At 41.5% G+C, this 21,660-nt stretch overlaps 1 protein-coding gene across 1 annotated transcript; it reads left to right on the top strand.

The window, feature by feature from the left end:
- The first annotated feature begins 13,797 nt into the window (after positions 1 to 13,797).
- On the top strand, positions 13,798 to 14,776 carry LOC105993374 (olfactory receptor 2S2-like). The gene has a single exon (XM_013026614.1). The coding sequence runs from the start codon at positions 13,798 to 13,800 to the stop codon at positions 14,752 to 14,754; it is 957 nt and encodes a 318-aa protein (XP_012882068.1). The 3' UTR covers positions 14,755 to 14,776.
- The last annotated feature ends 6,884 nt before the right edge of the window (positions 14,777 to 21,660 follow it).

Here is a 21,660-nt window from a genome sequence, read left to right as displayed (position 1 = left end):
CAAAACTATGGAGATTATTTGATAAGAGCCTCAGCTAAAACTAATATCATTGAACTGAGAGTAAATTTTAATCAGTAGGAAGATGTGCAAAGTCAATTTATTGTCCATTGAAGATTTGATCACACTGTCTAGAAGCTGTTGCTTGGAAGCAACTACTCAGAAAACTGTTTTTCAATTGTGTATCATGTATATCATTCATTTAATAATTATGAATAACTTGGAGAACAAAATGCTCATATGTGTTGGATCGGCATACCTGACATCCTCACTGCTTCCTATAGTGAGCACTCAGAGGAGAAAGGCTTAATCTAACACCAATATGCTATGAAACTCAGCACATGACGTTCAGTCTGAGATTCTCTTAACTAGAAGTGCTTTCATAATATCCACCAGCCTCCAATGAGCCCTACAAAGACATAAATTTGTTCATGTAAAATTGTTTTTATTCTCTATTAATGTTAAGCTTTAAAAAATTATTTTTTAGGGTTGAGTATGTGTGTCAATGTAAAGTTCTTGCTATATAAAACAAAACTCTAGCCAGGCACTGGTGACTCATACCTGCAATTCTAGCTACTCAGAGATCTGAGGATCTTGGTTCAAAGCCGGCCTGATAGGAAAGTCGGGGAGACTCTTCAATAAACCACCAGAAAACTGGACGTGGAGCTGTGGCTCAAAGTGGTAGGGCACTGGCCTTGAGCAAAGAGATCAGGGACACTGCCCAGGCCCTGAGTTCAAGCCCCATGATTGACTCTATCTATCTATCTATGCTTTATTGCCATAAGTTCTTATAACAATAAATTCAAATTATCAACAAATTCAAACAATAAGTTCAAATATATAACAATTTCTTGATTCAAAGACTATGAGGATGGTTTAAAGAAAAAACACAGCATTTGGAATTATGGATAACAACTGCAATCACACAGTTTTGGCTCTGTGTTTTTGTTTGGGGTCTACTGTAGTGAAAGCTCTTTTTGTTGTTGTAGGTGGTGGTGCCAGTACTGGGCCTTGAACTCAAGGCCTGGCCACTATCCCTGAGCTATTTTCGCTCAAGGCTAAGTGTTCTACTACTTGAGCCATAGCTGCAATTCTGGCTTTTTGGTAATTTATTCAAGATAAGAGTCACAAGGACTGGGCTGGGAAGGTGGCTCAGTGGTAGAGCGCTTGCCTTGCATGCTCGAGGCCCTGGGTTCGATTCCTCAGCACCACATAAGCAAAAAGAAAAAAGTCGGAAGTGGCACTGTGGCTCAAGTGGTAGAGCGCTAGCCTTGAGCTGAAGAGCTGAGGGACAGCGCCCAGGCCCAGAGTTCAGGCCTCACGACCGGACCCCCCAAAAAAAGAGTCACAAGGTCTTTCCTGTCCTGACTGGCTTTGAATTGCCAATCCTCAGATCTCAGCCTATATATATAAGAAATTATGATACATTTTTCCCTAAAATGTTATAATATTTCCACAATTCAGAAAAATTATCCTTGCTTTTGATGCCAAACAATAATGGGATAAAGTTATACTTTTCAATATGTACAATTTTTATCATGCATTGTTAACACAAGCAGCACTTTATTGTCCTAGTAATAGGATGCTTAACATTTTATGTTTATTGGCCATTTCCATTTCTTGGTACACTGAACATGTTATTATTTTTCAAGTGCATTTTTCTTGTTCTTAGCAACTCATAGGAGTTTTATCTATTAGGGCAGAATTGAGGTTAGCTTTGTAAGCCCAAGTCTAGGCTGTTCAGGGACATAGTTTCTTAATACAAGGTCCACAGAATGTACAGTATCAAGATTGAACCACATGTAAACTATGTTTAATAATGTGTCAATGTAATCTATCATTTAGAAAGAATGTACTATTCTGGTGTCAGATACTGAAATGAGAAAGGTTATAAATAAGGGACATATAGGTAATTCTGCTGTCACATTTGTAATTTTATTACCCTAAAACAAATGCTATTAATTAAAAACAGTGACACATTAACAACCAGAAAAAAAATCCTGATACACTTAGAAGATTTGATAAGCACTCAACATTTTTAAAGAAATCATCAGTGCAAAATCAGAAAAGTACCTACCCAAACTTATAATTCATACTAACACTATTGAAATATGACTTTATTTCTATATGTCCAGTTACATGCTCACTTGTTATTCTGCAAGTGGCTCTGATACTGTAGTAAGACTCTGCTTGAAGTAGACGACTGTGTATCTCACTGGAGAACATAGTTGAGAACACGCACAGGTGCATTCTCTTGCATAACTGTGCATACATGATGCACATAACTTGGATTTTTCTAATAACGATATCTATGATGAAATAAACACCAAGAGATGACAGAAAAAGATTTATTACAAGGTTGCTACAAAAGTCAATTTGACAGCACATCTGCTCAGGTGATGGTGACAGTTGGTGTGTAAAAATGGAAATGTAACAAGTTTAAATGTGTTCATTGTCTCTCTATATATATTAAAATTATTTAAAGTGTGTGTGTCTTTGAGAGAGAGTATAATCATATGTATTTAGTTATTTGTGAATAAAATCAAACACTATTGGGACGTGATGAATCTCCATTTGCTTTTTGTTATCTCAACTGTCCAAGGCTTTTGTACAATGCATGCTTGAACCCGTCTATTTTAATTCCAATATTCTCTTCCCAAATAGTGAATCACATTGTCTTCTACAGCTGGTATAAATATGTCATTCTGTTTTTTCTAAGCTTTTTGTAATCATGATGGTGTTTTATGTTAAGCTTTAATCTATTTGAAGTTTAAAGCAGCATATGGTGTAATGTGTGGTTCAAAGGCAAACCATTCAATTGAATGTGTTGTTCTGCTGTTTATTTAAAGATTATTCTTATTGATATGATCATCCGTATATGTATCAAATTATTATAGTTTTAATTAACTTTTTGACATCACTGATACTACTAATTTAACACAATTTTTAAATACCAATGTTTTTAGCAATTGTAACTTTTATAAATAATTCAAATCTGGGATAAAGATTCTAACAGCACTAGCATAAAAAATTCTTGTTCAATTATTATTTACAGCAATGTGTACAATTCAATAGTCTTTGTATATAAGGGAGAATTTGAAATATAAAATAACAAGGACTGAAGATGTATTTCATTGATTGAGTACTTGCCTAGCATGAGGAAAGCCCTGGGTTCCATAGCCAGCACAGCCAAAAATAAGTAAATAATCCAATAATTTTGTTTATCCAGCCAGATTTCCTATCAGTGCTACATGAGACAGTGGAGAATGAGTCTTTGAGGGGCTAAACCCAGGGATTTTTAGTTAAGAAGTTCTCTTGTTTGTTATAGTTTGGGAACCTCCATCTTATCAATTAGGCTTATTTTACTGAATTTCTACTCCTTAAATCCTAATAGCTCTGTCTTTATACTCACACAAAAGTTTTTGCCAGGCACTGGTAGTTTCTGCCTATAAGCCTAGCTACTCAGGAGGCTGAGATCTGAGGATCACAGTTCAAAACCAGCCTGGGCAGGAAAGTCTGTGAGAATCTTATCTCCAATAACCTAATCAGAAAATGCCAGAAGTGGAGCTGTGTCTCAAGTGGTAGAGCACTAGCCTTGAGCAAAAGAAGCTCAGGGACACTGCCCAGGCCCTGAGTTCAAGCCCTAAAACTAGAAAAAAATAGATGCTAAGTAGATAAGCACAGAATCTAAGAAATAGAACAAGTCAGGGCTGGAATGACTGAGTCATAAGAAAGCACAATCTTAACTTTATAAGGAACTAGTATCTGTTTCCCAAAGGGTTGTGTCATTTTGAATTCCCATTAAACCATGTGGGAGAGTTATTGCTGTACCTCTCCTCAGACCTCAGTATTCCCAGACTTTTGCATTTTAGATTTTCTAATGGGTAAGTAGTGGAAGCTCATTAAAATCCTTATTTTAATTTCCATAACAACTAATTATGACCATTTTTCATATGGGTATTAGTCATTCATAAATATTCTGCGAAATGTATGTTGAAGTCTGATGAATCTTTTCCTCATTTGGGCAGTTTTCTACTTCTTATAGTATTATACGAGCTTATTGTATATTATAGATGCAAGTCCTTCATCAGATAAATGCATTATAAGTATTGCTGTTTGCCCATTCATTTTCTTACCAAGGCCAAAAGGTTTTTTCTTTTGGAGCCAGTCATGGTGCTTGAACTCAATGCCTAGGCCCTCTCCCTGAGCTTTTGTGTTCAAAGCTAGTGTTCTACCACTTGAGCCACAGCTCTACTTCAGCATTTTAGCTAGTTAATTTAAATCTCACAGTTTTCTGCCCTGGCTGGCTTCAAACTGTGATCTCAGATCTCAGCCTCCTGAAGAGCTAGGATTACAGGCATCAACCATTGGTGCTTGGATGCCAAAGCTTTAAATGTTGGTTAAATCCAAACCAACATTATTTCTTTTAAGGTTCCTTTTTAATCTTAAGAAATTTGCTTGTTTGGCTCTATTCAATGGGTGGGGGTACCAGCAGGAGAGGGGAACTGAGAACTGAGAGGATGAATGAAGATGAATATGGTTGAAGTCATTTACTTGTATGTATGAAAATAAACACTTAAACCTGATGAAATTGTTTTAGAAGAGGTCAAGGAATAAGGGAGAGTGATGGAGGAGGTGGGTTTGAATGGGTTACATTATAAGTATCTACGGAATGGATGCTAATGTATGCTAATTTAAAAAAGAAAGAATTTTGCCTTGGGGCATCATAAAGATTTTCTCTTACATTTTCTTCTAGATTTTTTTACAGCTCTGGCTTAAGCATTTATTTAGGTCAATAATCTTTTTCAAGTGAAGTTTTGTGTCAGGGTCATCACTCATTTCTTTCTCCTCATAGGAATATCTAGTGTTCCATTAGCCCCCAACCCCCTCAGCTGGCTACAGTGTGCAGAATAGCATAGGCATCAACTGGGTACTTGCCAGAGATACAGAATCTGAGACCCTACTTCAGACCTTCTAAAACTAAATCTACCTTTTATTTTTAACAAAATCCTGAAAGTTTGATAAACCCTGTTTTAAAGAGCTGGTCAATTTCCAGTGGGAAGCTTCAAAAATGCCCACCAGATGGCAGGTTTGCAGCAGGCAGTAGATAAGCTACAGCAACCCATCATCAGCCACCAAGACTCTTCATAATTGTCCTATAACTAGTCTCAGAAGTTGGAGGCAGTTGGTCACAATGAATGAGGGGGAGAGCCCATAGGAAACCCTCAATTGAAGATGCCCAATTGTGATGCGTGAATATGAATTCTTCCTTTGTGGGCATTCCCCAGCTATTTTCACATGCATTGTCTGCTGAACTAAGTGGCTTTATGCTCTCATTTTACAAAGACATTGAGGCCCAGAGAGGGAAATACTCAGCCAAATGATCAGTAATGGCAAATATATTGGAGCCAGAATTGGAGACCTGATGTCTGGCCAGGACTGTAAACACCTTTACAGGAGCAGGGTGGATCAGCCAGCCCAGTGCATGCTGACCTGAGTGGCCTGCCTACCCTTTTCCTCCTCCTGGTTGATCTTTGAATGGTTTCTCTTGTTTCTTCAGGGAATGCTGGAAGCAGCAGTTCCTAATTCAATTTGTACTGTTAATGGGCTTCCCACAATTCTCTAGGTCCTAGATTTAACCCCTAAAGGGTTGAATCATCAGTGTTAATGGAGAGCAAACAGGACCAGCTCTGGTCCAAAAGTGTCCCCTCGGAATCATGAATCTATGGCCAGCACCACTGAGAATTTCTGGCTCTTCAAGGATCTTTCCTCTCAATCTGTTTAGTTTTGCTTTTTTGGCTATGAGAACAAAGATACACTTGAGCAAGAAGAATTAAATTTTTTTCCTAAGTAAGAGTACATTTGCATTGATTAGAGAAACCTTACAGAATCAACAGAAGAGGTCTTAGTAGAATTGAGGGTATTTGAACCCAACAATGAATGTCCAAACTATAAGAAAACTTAAAAATGTTGGAGGAGAGGGGGAAGAGGCAGCCAAGGGTTCCTAAATAATAATAATTTCTATCCTTTAAAAAATTATCTTTAGGGCTGGGAAGTTGGCTCAGTGGTAGAGCGCTTGCCTTGCATGCATGAGGCCCTGGCTTCCATTCCTCAGCACCATATAAGCAAAAAGAAAAAAGCCAGAAGTGGTGCTGTGGCTCAAGTGGTAGAGCACTAGCCTTGAGCTGAAGAGCTGAGGGACAGCACCCAGGCCAAGAGTTCAGGTCCCACAACCGGACCCACCCCCCAAAAAAAGAATTACCTTTTATATCTTAAATGTATAATATTTCTATCTGTCAATTGTACCTCAACAAAACCAGGGGGGAAAAAAACAATTAGTGGCCAGCACAGGCTCACGCCTGTGATCCCAGCTACTCAGGAGGCTGATATCCGAGGGTACAGCCAGCTGAGGCAGGAAAGTACATGAGACTGTTATCACCAATTAACCACCAAAAAGCCAGAAGTGGGGCTGGGCCTCAAGTGGAAGAGCACCAACCTTGAACAAAAAAACCTCAGTGACAGTGCCTATGCCCTGAGTTCAAGCCCCAGGAACAGCACCAAAAAAATAAGAAAAATAAAAAAATAAAAACCATTAGTAATAATTTTCTTACAAGACAGCAAGTCTGTAGAGGCTGAGCCTTCAATACAATGGTTAAAAGCAGAGACAGACTGTTAGAGTTAACTAGACTTTGCCAGAAAACCACACAGACACCCAGGTACAGAGAACAAAGAAAGGTTTATTGCTGGGAAGGGGCCAGCAAGACCCCCTTTCTCACAAGGAGAAGTGAAAAGAAGCACAGGTTATTGTCTGAGGTGACCTATATAACCTGGGAGGTTTAGGAGGGGCTAGAAGGGGCTAGGAGGCAGAGACCCTGGTGTGGACGTGAGGACCAGGGGCTTCATCATGGTGGACTAGGATTTATGGCTTCTGTTCAAATAGTAGATAAGGGGCTGCGGCTGTCCAGACCTGAAGGTCATGCTAAGGGAATCGTGCTGCCTTATATGGTAGTAGCTGCCTCAGAGGAATGCCATCTCAAGGTAAATAGGGGTTTGGAAGCTTTACTAAATGGGTGTAGTGTTGCCTAGGAAAGGAGCATAGGCATGGTTTTCTGGCAAAATCTAATTTACTGTAACACAGTACAAAACAGACGCACAGAGACACCAACAAAGAGCCCCAAGCCTTCCTGTTTCCTTTTGCTCTCATTTTGTGTTGGAATCTGTTCCTGTTCTTAGCTGTGGTCCTACCCCACCTCTCATTGGTGGTAAGGAGCCAGGATCGTGGACAGGTCAATGAACACTAAGAACAAAATTCTTATTTTAGAGATTTCCAGAGAAGGAAGTTGTAACCAATCTCCTCATGCTATTCTTATGTCCACATCAAACTTACATTTTCTCGCCTCTCCTAAAAAGTCCACACAAGGGCTGGGAAGTTGGCGCAGTGGTAGAGCGCTTGCCTTGCATGCCTGAGGCCCTGGGTTCTATTCCTCAGCACCACATAAGCAGAAAGAAAAAAAGCTGGAAGTGGTGCTACGGCTCAAGTGGTAGAGCACTAGCCTTGACCTGAAGAGCTGAGGGACAGTGCCTAGGCCCAGAGTTCAGGCCCCATGACTGGACCCAAAAAAAATAAAGTCCACACAAAAGTCTTCATCATTTGTATTTTATAAGCAATTCTATGTGAAAGGGATATCTGCCATCATCCAGAATTTGGACATGTGAAGCTTCTTGAAAGTAAAGATAGCATAGATTAAATATAGCTTTTTTTTGGGGGGGGGGATGTATCCATAATACAGGACCCAAGACCTGCACCTAGAGTTTACTATTCAGGTAGTGAAAGACATCGCATAGTGATCTTTAGCTAAAGAGACTCAGAGGACGACAAGGTTTTTCTTTTCTTTTCTCTCTTGTTTGTTTTTATGCAGGTACTGGGGCCTGAACTCATGGCCTTGCATTCTCACTTAACTTCTTCACTCAAGGCTGACACTCTTATCACTGGAACTGCACCTCTACTTCTGGCTTTTTGCTGGTTCATGGGCAATAAGAGTTTCAGAGACTTTCTACGTGGGCTGGATTGGAACTGTGATGCTCAGGTCTCAGCTTCCTGAATAGCTAGGAGGACAGGTAGGTGTGTGCCACTGGTGCTGGCCTCACTCAGGCTTGTTCTTTTTATAACTGCAAATTCTAACCAGAGTCCCCAGGAGAACTATCTTAATTTCTTCCAGAGGTGATACTCCTCTGTGACATAATTAACTCCCACTAGGCCCCACCTTTTCAATGTTTCATCACCTCTCCACTCTTGGGGAACACACACACACACACACACACACACTTCCCAAACCATAGCATTAGGCACAGGACTGGGTTTAGAACAGTTTCTTTGGAAGGTCAGTCCTGGAAGGACGTCAGTTTTGCCAGTCTAAAATTACTTACAGCAGGGGAGAGGAGCAGTTGAAGCTCAGAGAACCAGCTCCAGCTTCCAGCCCACTGTGTTCCCACCACCACTACATTTTGCCTTTCTTTCATTTGTTTCTTTGCTTATTTGTGGCTTTCTTTGCTTGTTCCAGTTTATGCCTAACTTTATCCCACAAGAAGTTTCAGGTAACAGCCAAAACACACCTGAAGCCCCCAAAATAAACATGGATTGGCGAGAAAATGGGGCAGACAGAAATCAGAAAGTAGAAAATGAAAGTAATAGTAAGACTTCAAAACCAGAGAGTTTCCTCAAAATATATCACAGAGAGACCATTCACTGCTACAGAGTTGAAATGTGATATGATACACTAGGAGCAGGCTTCTATTTCAAGATAGAAATACATTTGCCCAAGAAATAACCATTTAAGCCAGGCACTGGTGTGCCATGCCTGTCTGTAATCCTAGATACTCCAGAGGCTGACATCTGAGGATTGTGGTTCGAAGCCAGTCAGGGCAAGAGAGGCCATGTGACTCATATTGTCAATAAACTACTCAGAAAAAGCTGAAAGTGGGGCTGTGGCTCAAGTGGTAGAGCACTGGTCTTGAGCACAAAGAGGCTCAGGGACACTGCCTAGGCTCCAAGCCCAAGCTGGCTGTTTTCCCAGCATCCATTGCTCTTTCACCTATTTTGTTTGTTTGTTTGTTTTCTTTTGCCAGTCACTCTGTTAACTCCCATGAGGTCAAGGAGCACATGCACATAGGACAGGAAGCTGGAGGACAGTAACTTAATTGGATGCCCAATGAGGACTAAAGGAGTCCACAGAAGGCTGCTTAAGGTGCCTACTCCAACAAGATGAAAATTTAGGCAGAGTATAAGTCTTTTATTCAGACCACCTCCTCCAAAAAACTATTGCATAAGCAGGCTAGGGCTTGGCTGACTACAGGAGGGAAAAGTAAGGGTGGGATGGGGTTCTGAATGAATCACACCGTCACTGAGGAGTAGGATATTGATTCTGTTGAGGGGATTATATATTCAGAGAGAAAGAAAGGACAGAGGAAAGAAGGAAGGAAGCATGGAAGGAAGAAAAGAAAGAAGGAAGGAAGAGAAAGAAGCAGGCAGCTAACTTCCTTCAGTGTTTCCACATAATTGGATCTTGGGGATGTTATCCCAGAAGGATACAAAGTTTCCAAACTGAGGACAACTCACTTTTCAAACTTCAAATGACTTCAGGGACTGAAATGGTCCCAAAGAACAAACTGAAATCTAAATTGACTTCTAAAGGCAATGGCCAGTCCTTTGGAGACTGTGCCCTGGGCACAGGAGGCAGGTGGAAGGAAAGGGACCAGCCCAACCCTTCACCCTCTGAGTTCTCAGATCCACTGTGGCTCTTTCTGACGCTTAGATCCACGGTAGCTGACATGTAGCCTCTTTTTGATTCTTGGGAAATCATTTGTTGCTGTTCATGACGTTTCTTATAAAGGTAAGTGCGAATTTTGATAAAAGCAAATCCAAAGTTTTCCTTACCAGAGGTATACTTTTATCCTTAGCCTTAATTGGAATATTATGGGCTTGAGGCAGGGGAGATGAAGCACCTTCATTGATATGATATTATTCTAGAATTAAAAAATGACCAAGTTTTAGGAGTCTCTGAAATTATCTGGGCTCACCCTGTCACCAAACTGAAGGAAAGGGCTTGTCAGGGATCCCACATCTGGTAGTCTTCGCTCTCCCAGTGTTCCTTTTTTTTTTTTTTTTTTCCTATTTGCTGATCATGGAGCTTGAACTTAGGGCCTGGGCGTTATCCCTGAGCCCCTTTGCTCAAGGCTAGCACTCTACCACTTTGAGCCCACAGCGCTACTTCTGGAGACAAGAGACTCATGGACTTCCCTGTGTGGGCTGGCTTTGAAATGTGATTATCAGATCTCAGCCTTCTAAGTTGCTAGGATTACAGTTATGAACTACCAGTGCCCAGCCCAGTGTTCCTTCTTGATTTCAACAGTTGGGCTCATTCTCATTTTACAGAGTTCATTAATACTGAACCATATTTCTGGATCTGGTGAGAGGGATATTGAGGAAACATTCTTTTTCACATGACTCAAGTTCCTGGGAGAATCATGAAGATAGGAAAACAGAAAATAAAAATTCTACTGGACATTGTTCACTTACTAACCTAGACTATGCATCACCAGGATCAGTGTGTCTTGGACACCTGGCCATCTTTAGCCTTGAGGATTATTCTCAATGTCAGCCTTTCCTTTCCTTTTGTCAATATATTGCATCTAAGTTCTGGTACTAGGGTTTGAATTCAAAGAGTAGTTATTTCCAAATGAATTGACTTTTCAGGAGATAGAGATCCCTTTCATCACTCAATCAAACCTAGGTTCCAGCCTAGGAATACAAGTAGGAGTTAGGTAAAGGAGTAGATTGCTAAATAAATCCAAGGCCTGATATTGGGAGCATCAGGTGACTATCATAGTTGATAGTGATGGTGATAATAATTAATGTGATGATGTAGTTATTTGTGTGACTATTTCCCCAGTAGATTTTAGTTTTCATTTGAGACAGGATCTTCCTATTGTGCCTGAGTGTTAAGATGATGGGTGTGTGCCACAGTCCTGGCTCTCCCCACTGGATTTTGCACACTGAAGTCATGGGCTGTGACTTTTTCTGCTGGGTCCCCAGGATCTAAAATCACGTCTGGTCCACAGTGGAGTCCCAGCAAATGTCTGTGAACCTGGATTTTTCTGTGTCACAGGCTTAGTTGCAGCTAGCATGTGCTAATTACCAACCAATGAGTGCCTCAGAGCTTCCTAGGCATGAAACACCCCTGCTATAACTGAGAACATGCTAGATCACTGGAAGCATTTAAACAGATGGTAATCTGGGAAAATCCTTGAGCATTTTAGTGCAATGAAAATAAAACCGAATGCTGCCCAACATTGGCAAGTTGCAAACAAGTCTTTCACAAGTCCAGAACAACTCCTCATTTGGGGAGCACTTCAAATTCTGAGGGAATAGCTGTGTTGCCCACGAAGCAGATCAAGCAAAGCAGAAGCAGGGCTTTCTGAACTGGCCAAGGATTATAGCTGAGCTGCTGGCACAAGCAGACTTGAGAATGGAGACAAAGAGGAAGATTCCATCAGAACACTCATGTAACTTGGTCATGGGGCACAGAATGGACAGGATGTTAAGGGCCTGACACTGTGGAGTCCAAGTGGGCTGGGCTCATTCTCAAAGCAAGTGTCACAAGAATTGTCCTTATGGCTCTCATGGATCCCAAGGACAGGACTTCTTTTTTGTGGGCTGGTTTTGCTTTTATGTACTCAGACATGTAGCCCAGTCTGGTCTCAAACTTCAGATCTTCCTGCCTCAGTCTACTGAGTGCTGGGATTACAGCTGTGAGCTCCTGACTCTGGGCAGAAAGGGCTACTTTATTTATTTCGGTTAGTTTTCATTTATACTGTCATGTCTCCTTATATTTATATTTTATTACATTATTTTTATGTGGTATTTGTGTTTGAACTAGGCAGGCAATTGAGCCACATTTCAGCCCTTTTTTGTTGTTCTTAATATATATCTTTTATTGTAAAGATACTGTACAGATGGGTTACAGTTACATGAGCAAGGTAATGAGTCCATTTCCTATCGAGCATTGTTACACCCTCCTTTATTTTTTCTCTACCATTCCTTTCCTCCCCACCTCCCCAACTCCACCCTCTCTCCCTGCTTGACCATCCCTAGCTTTTTTTCATTGAGATAAAATCTTATGACATTTCTGTCTAGACTACCCTAGAACTGTAAATTTCTCCATTTCAGTTATGATGTTGTCGAGAAGGGTTCTTGCATATATACCTGGGCTGGCCTTGAACTGGGATTCTCCCAATCTTAGCTTTCCCAGTAGCTTGGATTACAGGTATGAGCCTTGAAGTCACCAAATTCTTATTCTTTTGAAATGAGTGCGCATAGTTGGATTTGCAAAATTATTTGTAGAAATAAAATTAAAGACTAGAGTCATGCTACCTTTCTTCAGAGTAGATTTTTGTTTGCTGCTGTTAGGTTCTGAGAGTCTATGACCATCTCAATCGAATTTCAGGGCTGGAGAAGAAGTGAGGCTGAGCAAATGACTTGTTTCCCCCTGATCTGCCCTTCTTCCTATGGAGCTGCTCTTGAGGTATCCCATTCCAATGGGAAGAAATTAAGGTAGGAGCCCTGTACACTAGGCCTTCCATTGTTCCCCAAGTCCATGAGGCTGTCAATCAACATCCTCTCAAGGGCTTCCTCCAGAAGCTGCAAATGTCCCAGGTGCAAACCAGGCTTTGGCGCTTTTTTAGTCCCTTGTTTTTCACAAGAGTCACAACCCTGTGATTTCCCCCTTTTTTGTAATCTCTCCAGTACTTTACATGTTTGTTTTTGTTGTTGTTGTTTTTTGCTGTTGTTGTTTTGGGCTTTTGGGCTTGAACTCAGGGCTTGGGTGTTGTTCCTAAGCTCTTTTACTCAAGGCTAGCATTCTACCACTTTGAGCCACAGCACCACTTCTGGTTTTTTGAGTGGTTAATCAGAGATAAGAGTCTCATGGAAATTTTTCTGCCCAGGCTGGTTTCAAATTATAATCCTCAGATCTCAGCCTCTTGAGTAGCTAGGATTACAGGCATGAGCCACCAGTGTCTGACAGATTTTTTTGGGGGGGAGGTCCAGTCGTGGGGCCTGAACTCTAGGCCTGGGTGCTGTCCCTCAGCTCTTTAGCTCAAGGCTAGCGCTCTACCACTTGAGCCACAGTGCCACTTCCAGCTTTTTTCTTTTTGCTTGTATGGTGCTGAGGAATTGAACCCAGGGCCTCATGCATGCAAGGCAAGCGCTCTACCACTGAGCCACCTTCCCAGCCCCTGACAGATTTTTTAAATGGCCTAGTTTTTCTAATTATCTCCAGGAAGCTTAGCCCAAATTAGTTATTACTAGAAGTTTAATATTTATCCCTACTTATTGTTCCTAGAACCCAAAGACATAAACAAATGGGCAGAATTCTTCTCCAGTGATTCAGCAGTCAAGGACTTTTTGGCTGGCCTCACTCTATTGATAAGAGAATGTTGATTCAGACTTTTTTGAGTTCCTGAATTTTTATTTTATTTATTTATTTGTCATGGGGCTTGAACTCTGGGCCTACCTGGGCATTTTCCCTCAGCTCTTCAGCTCAAGGTGAGCATTCTACCACTTGAGCAACAGTTCCACTTCCAGTTTTCTGAGTGATTAATTTGAGTTAAGAGTCTCGTGGACTTTCCTTCCCAGGCTGGCTCTGAACCATGATCCTCAAATCTCAGCTTCCTGAGTAGCTAGGATTACAGGCATGAGCCACAAGCGCCCAGTGCTCCTTCAAATTTTTGATCCGTTACATCATGGAGAGACCCAATAAGACCTCTCCTGTGGCAGGGTTCATTCTCCTGGGCCTCTCAGCCCACCCAAAGTTGGAGAAAATGTTCTTTGTGCTCATCCTGGCCATGTACCTGGTGATCCTGCTGGGCAACGGGGTGCTCATCCTGGTCACCATCTTTGATTCCCACCTGCACACTCCCATGTACTTCTTCCTGGGGAACCTTTCCTTCCTGGACATTTGCTACACCACTTCCTCGGTCCCCCTCATTCTTGACAGCTTCCTGACCCCCAGGAAAACTATCTCCTTCTCAGCCTGTGCCATCCAAATGTTTCTCTCCTTTGCCATGGGAGCCACAGAGTGCGTGCTTCTGAGCATGATGGCGTTTGATCGCTATGTGGCCATCTGCAACCCCCTGCGGTATCCTGTGGTCATGAGCAAGGCTGCCTATGTGCTCATGGCCATCAGCTCTTGGGGAGCTGGCATCACCAATTCTGTAGTACAGACATCCCTTGCAATGAGGCTGCATTTCTGTGGGGACAATGTCATCAACCACTTCACCTGTGAGATCCTGGCCGTGCTGAAGCTGGCCTGTGCTGACATCTCCATCAATGTCATCAGCATGGTCTTGGCCAATGTGATCTTCCTGGGGGTCCCAGTTCTGTTCATCTCTTTCTCCTACATCTTCATCCTCACCACCATTCTGAGGATCCCCTCGGCTGAGGGGAGGAAGAAGGCCTTCTCCACCTGCTCTGCCCACCTCACTGTGGTGACCATCTTCTATGGGACCATCCTGTTCATGTATGGAAAGCCTAAGTCCAAAGACCCATTGGGGGCAGACAAGCAGGACCTTGAAGACAAGCTCATCTCCCTCTTTTATGGGGTGCTGACCCCCATGTTGAACCCCATCATTTATAGTTTGAGGAACAAGGATGTGAAGACTGCTGTGAAGAATCTAGTAGCTCAAAAAACACTCAATTGAATGACTATTATTGAATTCAAGACTTCCAGAATGCATGGGAAAATAGTGACCCGAAATAGAGGATGGACTTTCTCAAGGTCCATGTCATAGATATTTGGACTAGTAATGAAAGTGAAACTATTTTTCTCCAGTTGTTTCATAAGCAATGAGAACATTTATCTGAGAAACTATAGAGAAAGAGCATTTAGCTCTTTAGAGATGTTGGCTTTATGCCAACCTTGGTAACACCATCCCACAAATTTTACACTAGCAAATCTTAGGTCCTCTGCCACCCCTAGCTAATAAATGTCTGTGGAGTTGTTGATGTGTACAAAATTAAGAGACAAGTACAGCTGGGCACTGGTAGTTTACTCTTGTAGTCTTAGCTACTCAGGAGACTGAGATATGAAGATCGTGGTTTGAAGCCAACCCTGGGCAGGAAGGTGCATGAGACTCTAATCTCCAATTAATTTCCAAAACAGTTAGAAGTGGAGTTGTGTATCAAGTAGTAGAGCACAAGCCTTTAGCAGAAAAGCTCAGAGACAGTGCCCAGGCCCTGAATTTAAGCCCCAGGACTGGCATGGAGAGAGAGAGAAAGAGAAAGAGATAAAGAGAGACAGAGATAAAAACAGAGAGAGGAGAGACAAGTATAGAAATTGGATTTAATGGCCTTGGGTTCTTGGTGTGCAAGTATCAATTATACTCTATGCTTTATACTATATGCGATGTCTTAAAGGCCTACTTTTTTATTATGAATGTATTTTTTATTGTGAAAATACTGTACAGAGGGGTTACAATTACATGGGCAAGACAATGAGTACATTTCTTATCAAGCATTGTAGCCTCCTCCTTTGTTTCCCCTTCCCATCCCTTCACATCCTCCCCTCCACCCCCCCACCAAAGTTGTAAAATTCATTTTTTGACATAACGACTTGTACATCTCATTGTTGCAATGGGTCCTCCTGTATCCCTGTTTTAACAATTTGTTTTTTCCCTTCCCCTCCACATATACCAACATGATATATAGTGAGAGCAGGGGTCATACCATGGAGGAGGGACATACAAAGCAACAAAGACATAATCTTATAAATATGTTAGAAATAATCACATGAAAGATCTCTCTCTCTCTCTTTCTCTCTTTTGTCAGTCGTGGGGCTTGAACTCTAGGCCTGGGAGCTGTCCCTGAGCAACTCAGCTCAAAGGCCTACGTTTTGTAAGGAAACATGAAGAATATCTACACCATTACAATATGCTGGCCAATAACACCATGAAAGGAATGCTTCTTAACTTTCAGCACCAGGAGTAGAGGGATGTTACTTGGCTGTGCTGTGAGGGAACATGGAGAAATATTGGCCAGCTTCTCTCCCCACCCAAGCTTCAGTCACTCAGTGACACGGACCTACATGGTTAGGAGACAGCAGCAATTCATATTTTCACCCCATGTGACCCACACCACTGAAAACTCCCAAACTTTCAATAGTCTGAGACTATGAAAAAAATCAATAAATACTTTAGGGGAAGCAAATGGCAAAGATCATCCTCAATTCCACATTTATCAGTGGTCATTATTCAGACCTGCTCCCCCTCTGGCTCCTGCATGGTATTAAGGCTATGGGTCTATTGGTTTGGATGCTTGGCATGGTCAGCAGCAGAGAGAACTGACAACACTGGAAATTGGATGCTTCGGTGGTCAGGGGATCTTCAGTAGCAAAAGAAAAAGGGGGGGGGAATAACTCACTAAGCACTGGGGCCTCATGCCTGTAATCCTAGCTACTTAGGAGGCTGAGAGCTGAGGACTGTGGTTTGAAGCCAGCCTGTGCAGGAAAGTTTGTGAGACTCTTATCTTCAGTTAACCAACAAAAATCTAGAAGTGAGGCTGTGGCTCATGTGGTAGAGTGCTAGCATTGAGAACCACGCCCCAACACACACACACACACACACACACACACACACACACACACACACACACACACACACTAACACCTCAGGGACAGTACCCAGGTCTGAGTACAAGCCCCAAGACTGGCACAAAAAATTAAAGTGAAAAAAGGAAAACTCCACTCAAATATATTTAGAAATACTCAAAAACTACTTAGATTTATTCAAAAGCTAGGTGATCAGGCTCAGCTCCTTTGCTCCAAGATTTCCTCTATTCTCCACTCTTCTGTGGGTCAGCTCTGTTCTCAGGCTGACTTCTCATGGTCAGCTGCTACAAGCCATAGGCTGAAGTTTCCCAGTTCACTAATGGGTTAGAAACCTTTGGTTCCAATTACTAGAGAATGAATATCCTGCAATTTGCTCTGGTTGGACTACTACAAACTACAGAGCAAGCATGGTGGCAGTGACAGCAGATGATGAAGACTTATGGAAGCTCCTCAAACAGATTAAAAGGAGAAGCTCTTCTCTGAGACTGTTTCAGCTAAGCTGTTATATAAAGGAAAATCTGAAGTTGGTGAAAATAGGTGAGAGGGGCTGGGAATGTGGCTTAGCGGTAGAGTGCCTACCATGCATGAAGCCCTAGGTTCAATTCCTCAGTACCACATAAACAGAAAAAGTCAGAAGTGGCACTGTGGCTCAAGTGGTAGAGTGGTAGCCTTGAGCAAAAGAAGGGCATGTAGGGTCTACAGAATGGCCATATTGCTTTACTCAGGAAATGTCTATTTAAAAAAATATATATAGTAGCAGAAATTAATTGTATTAAGGGCTTCACTGTGATATATACAACAAGTATATAATATCTTTAATTAAACCATCTCATCTATATTGCTCTTTCTTAACCCTTTTCTTCTCCACTTTTCTTTTTAATAATTTTTGGTGGGTTTCATTATGCTGTTCTCATTCATATACATATATCCATATGTATAGTCTATAATATATTCTATGCTGTTCTCATTCATATACATATATATCCATATGTATAGTCTATAATATTCACCCACTCTTTTCCTCCTCTTGCACCTGCTATTACCCACAACGGCTCCCCTTTTACAATCATGTAATATTTTTTTAGACTAGATTCTGCATGTGAGCAAAAGCGTACAACATTTGTCTTCATGAGCTTGGCTTATCTCACTTAATATAATGATCTCCAGTTCCATCCATTTTCCTACAAATGACAGAATTCCATTATTCTTTTTTGTTGAGTAGTTGTTGAATACTTTACTTTTTGTGTTCTCAATGTTGTTAAAATAGTCATAGATAATTGCAGGATCTCAAACATGGCTTCAAACAGTTTTTCTTTAATTTGGAAATGGCAACCATTTTTTGGAAGTGATTTTCTATTTTCCATTCTATTTTTCTTATTATAAAGGTGATGTACAGAGGGGTTACAATGACATGAGTGAGGTAAATAGTACATTTCTTTTTGGTCAATGTCACCCCTTCCCTTGCTTTTTTCCAGTTTTCCCCTCCTTTCCCCATTCACAAGTTGTACAGTTTATTTTCAACATAGTAATTAGAGAGTACCACTGCTGCCTTTGTTCCTCCATAGAAATGGCAAGGGTTTAATGAACGTTACACTCACTACCATTCACCCTGTCTGAAACAAAGAGTAATCAACTTTTTAAATGTTCTTATACCTAAAAGCAAAACACATAATCCAGTGCCCAAAATCAGTGATTTACAGAAATCACTTTGGTGTATGTTTATTTTTTCCAACGAAGAAGAGAAAAACATGATTCAGTAATTCAGTGTGAGGTCATGAGTAAATATTGTGTGTCTAGAATCAGTGGTCCTGGCCATGAGCTATGACGCCCAGTGGGCATCCACAGTTCCACGAGATGGAGAGCCCACATGTGGGAACCATAAGTCAAAACTAGTACCCCACAGAAAGTGCACAAAAAGCAAGTCTAGGGATGCTAACACTCCTGGTTTGTTCTTGGCTTTGTTCATCTTAGTTACTAAGTTTTGGTTTCTGTAGTAAGCATTTCACTGTAAGAAAGGCACCCTGTGAGATTATGGCTGCTACAGGAACCTGGCTAACACACACACTTCCCTTCCTGGTCAAGTAGCTTTCCCCCCCCAAAACCCCATTTTCATGATTTCTGTTATGGTTTGGAAAAATAAGGAAAATTATTTAAAATATCCAATTTTTATTAAAAAATTGATATCAAAAGTAATAAAGGACCTAATTTCTTAATAATTCCATGTTTTAAAAAGTAACTTAGCTGGGTACCGGTGGTTCACATGTGCAATCCTAGCTACTCAGGAGACTAAGATCTGAGGATCATGGTTTGAAGGCAGTCTGGGCAAAAAAGTTCCTGTGAGACTCTTATCTCCAATAAACCACTCAAAAATCAGAAGTGGCACTGTGGCCCAAAGTGGTAGAGCACTATCCTTGAGCAAAATTGCTCAGCACCCAGGCTAAGTTCAAGCCCCAGGATTGACGAAAACAAAACAAAAGCAAAAAAAAGTTTACTAAGTGTAAGGCCCAGGCCATCATGTACAAATCCAATGGCATGAATAGAGTTTCTTGACACAGTGTGTGGCAGAATCTATGTTTACCATCTTGATTATGGACCTTAATGTCAGGAACACCTCTAATACAATTAATCCAGCTTCTAGCTATTTTGCTGAGGGCAAACCAGATACTGTCATAGCTTCAAAGTTAACTAGCTTCCCCCTTGGGGATCTTGCCCGCCACTTCCTTTTCATTGGCCATCAGTGCTCCCACAATGTCTGAGTAGGTGATGACATTCGATCCTGGAGAGAGGGACATTGAATTATAAATGTAGTAAACTAAAGATTATTCTGATGAGAAAATTGATACTTTTCCTTTGGCTGTCAGATCTTTCTCAAGTGTGTCTTATCTATATAACTATGTCCTTTCTTCTGTGGTTTGAATTTCCACAGAGAACAGGATATTGCCAGCTCTGAAATACAAGTGGAGTATCAAAGGGATGTACTAGCAAGTCCAAACACAGAGAGAGGGAAGAAGAGAGGCTCAAACTGGCCTTTGAAGCATAATTTTATTCTTCTTTATGGACAGATAATACTCTGGCTATTGTGAATAGTGCTTCTGCCAATATGGGTGTATAGCTACCTCTTTTGTATGACCAAAGGATTAATATCCTGAATATATATTTTTAAAAGCTCAAAATTAACCACAAAAGAACAAATTGGATTAGTAAATGGACAAGTGAATTAAACAGACCACTTCTGACACTGAGACTCCATCTCACCTTAATCAGAATGGTAATCATCAAGAAAACAATAACTGCTGTGAGAAGAGTGGGAGAAGGAATCCTATATTCTATGGATGGGAATATAAATTAGTCTAGCCAGTCTGGAAAACAGTATAGAGAAATTTAAACTATAACTGCCACTATGGGTATATATCCAGAGGAATGTAAATCAGCATATAAAAGCGAATTTTAATCAGGACTATGTACTTCAGAGAAGACGGAAACATGCAGAAGAATCAAGAACTCTGCCTTTGGAGAATGTGCCTTCTAGTGGCAAGAGAGCCACATGACAACATAATAGAGGGCTCAGGAGTAGAGGGCTTGCCTATCCCTGGGAATGGGGATAGAATGGACAGAAATAGGACCAGAAAGATAACACAACCTAAAAGGTATTTATTAAAGGAGGAAAGCAACTGCTGAGACAAAGAGAATGTGCAGAGGTGGTGAAAGACTAGAGGAAGTAAAGCCATATTTCCTGGCATGTGTGGAGCCAGCCCTCAGGGGGTTGCCAATGATAGACATCTCTCATCCCTGTTTCCAGCTTCCTGCAGCAGAACAGCCACAGTTTGAGTTCTGATTGGTCAAGCTTTGATGTGTGTGTGTGTGTGTGTGCGTGTGTGTGTGTGTGTGTGTGTGTGTGTGTGTGTAGGGAGGTACTCTCTTTATTGTGGCTTTCTGAGGACAAATATGTCCATTCTCCTCAGAATGGACAGGTCTTCCGAGATCCTTGCTCTAAAGGTTTCAATTCTGCTCTTAGGCCTTAGGAGACTCTGTCAGGAACCATTAGAAAAGCAGCACTTCCTCTGTGAAGGGGAAAGAATCTCCACCATCGTGAAACAAAACAAGGACAGGGACCATATACTGTAAGTCAGAGACTAAGCTTCTCTGAAGCAGGAAGAAGAAAGAGGAGAGAGAAGGAGCTTGCCTCCAGGAGGAGGCCAAAGATTTGTTTCCTCATGGTAGAGAGGCCATCCTTGCAGGCATGTACTAAGAGGAGAAACAAGCACATAATAGCAGATGTCAGAAAGTTGGGTTAATCAGAGAATGTTTGCCTGAGTTGCAGCTTCATTCTAGGAATCATATCAGCGATCACTTACCTCCTATGGCTAGCTTTTCCTGCTGAAAAGGTTCCTTACATTGTTTCTATGCTCTGTACAAAGAAGTGTCCTAGCCACAAGTGCTGGTGACAGGGACAGGTTGGTTATTAACCCAGAGGCAATCATCACACAGGCTGTCAATTGGCCAAGAGGTAGCTGTGACCTGACCAAGCAGATCTGTCTCTCAGGGAACTTGAACTAACAACACAAGGACATAGTCCTTGATAAAAGAGGAAAAGGAGGAAGGAGGAAGCAAGGTAGGGCAAACACAGGCATAGAAAAGAAGCTTGATTTGTGGTAGCTGAAGTGAGGGCATATGAAGACACTAAAGAGTACTTAGTTTCAGCTGGAACAAGAGGAAGCAAAACCAGAGTGGTTGAGTCTCCACAATATCAGACTCTTAGGTCTGTGAGTCATTAAACCTTGCCACGGGGGTGGGGGGCACAGGAGTCACTCAGGTCCTGACTAACATTGCAGCATCTGTCCAGCTACAGGCCAACCCTTCAGGAAATTAAGTGTGATGAAAGGGAGGCTCCTGGCTTTCAGAAGGCAGAGATTAAGAATGGTTGACATCATGAATGAAGACACTATGACACAAATATAGGACAGCTATCTCTACTTGTTCATGATCCAGATAGCCTATTGCT

This window comes from Dipodomys ordii, unplaced genomic scaffold, assembly GCF_000151885.1.
Source record: "Dipodomys ordii isolate 6190 unplaced genomic scaffold, Dord_2.0 Scaffold95, whole genome shotgun sequence".
NCBI classification, from domain to species: domain Eukaryota; kingdom Metazoa; phylum Chordata; class Mammalia; order Rodentia; family Heteromyidae; genus Dipodomys; species Dipodomys ordii.
Note: the sequence above shows the minus strand (reverse complement) of the source record. Positions and strands in the feature narration are given on the sequence as shown.

Coding starts and splice junctions, on each gene's coding strand:
- LOC105993374 (XM_013026614.1), top strand. CDS start 13,798: ATGGAGAGACCCAATAAGACCTCTCCTGTGGCAGGGTTCATTCTCCTG.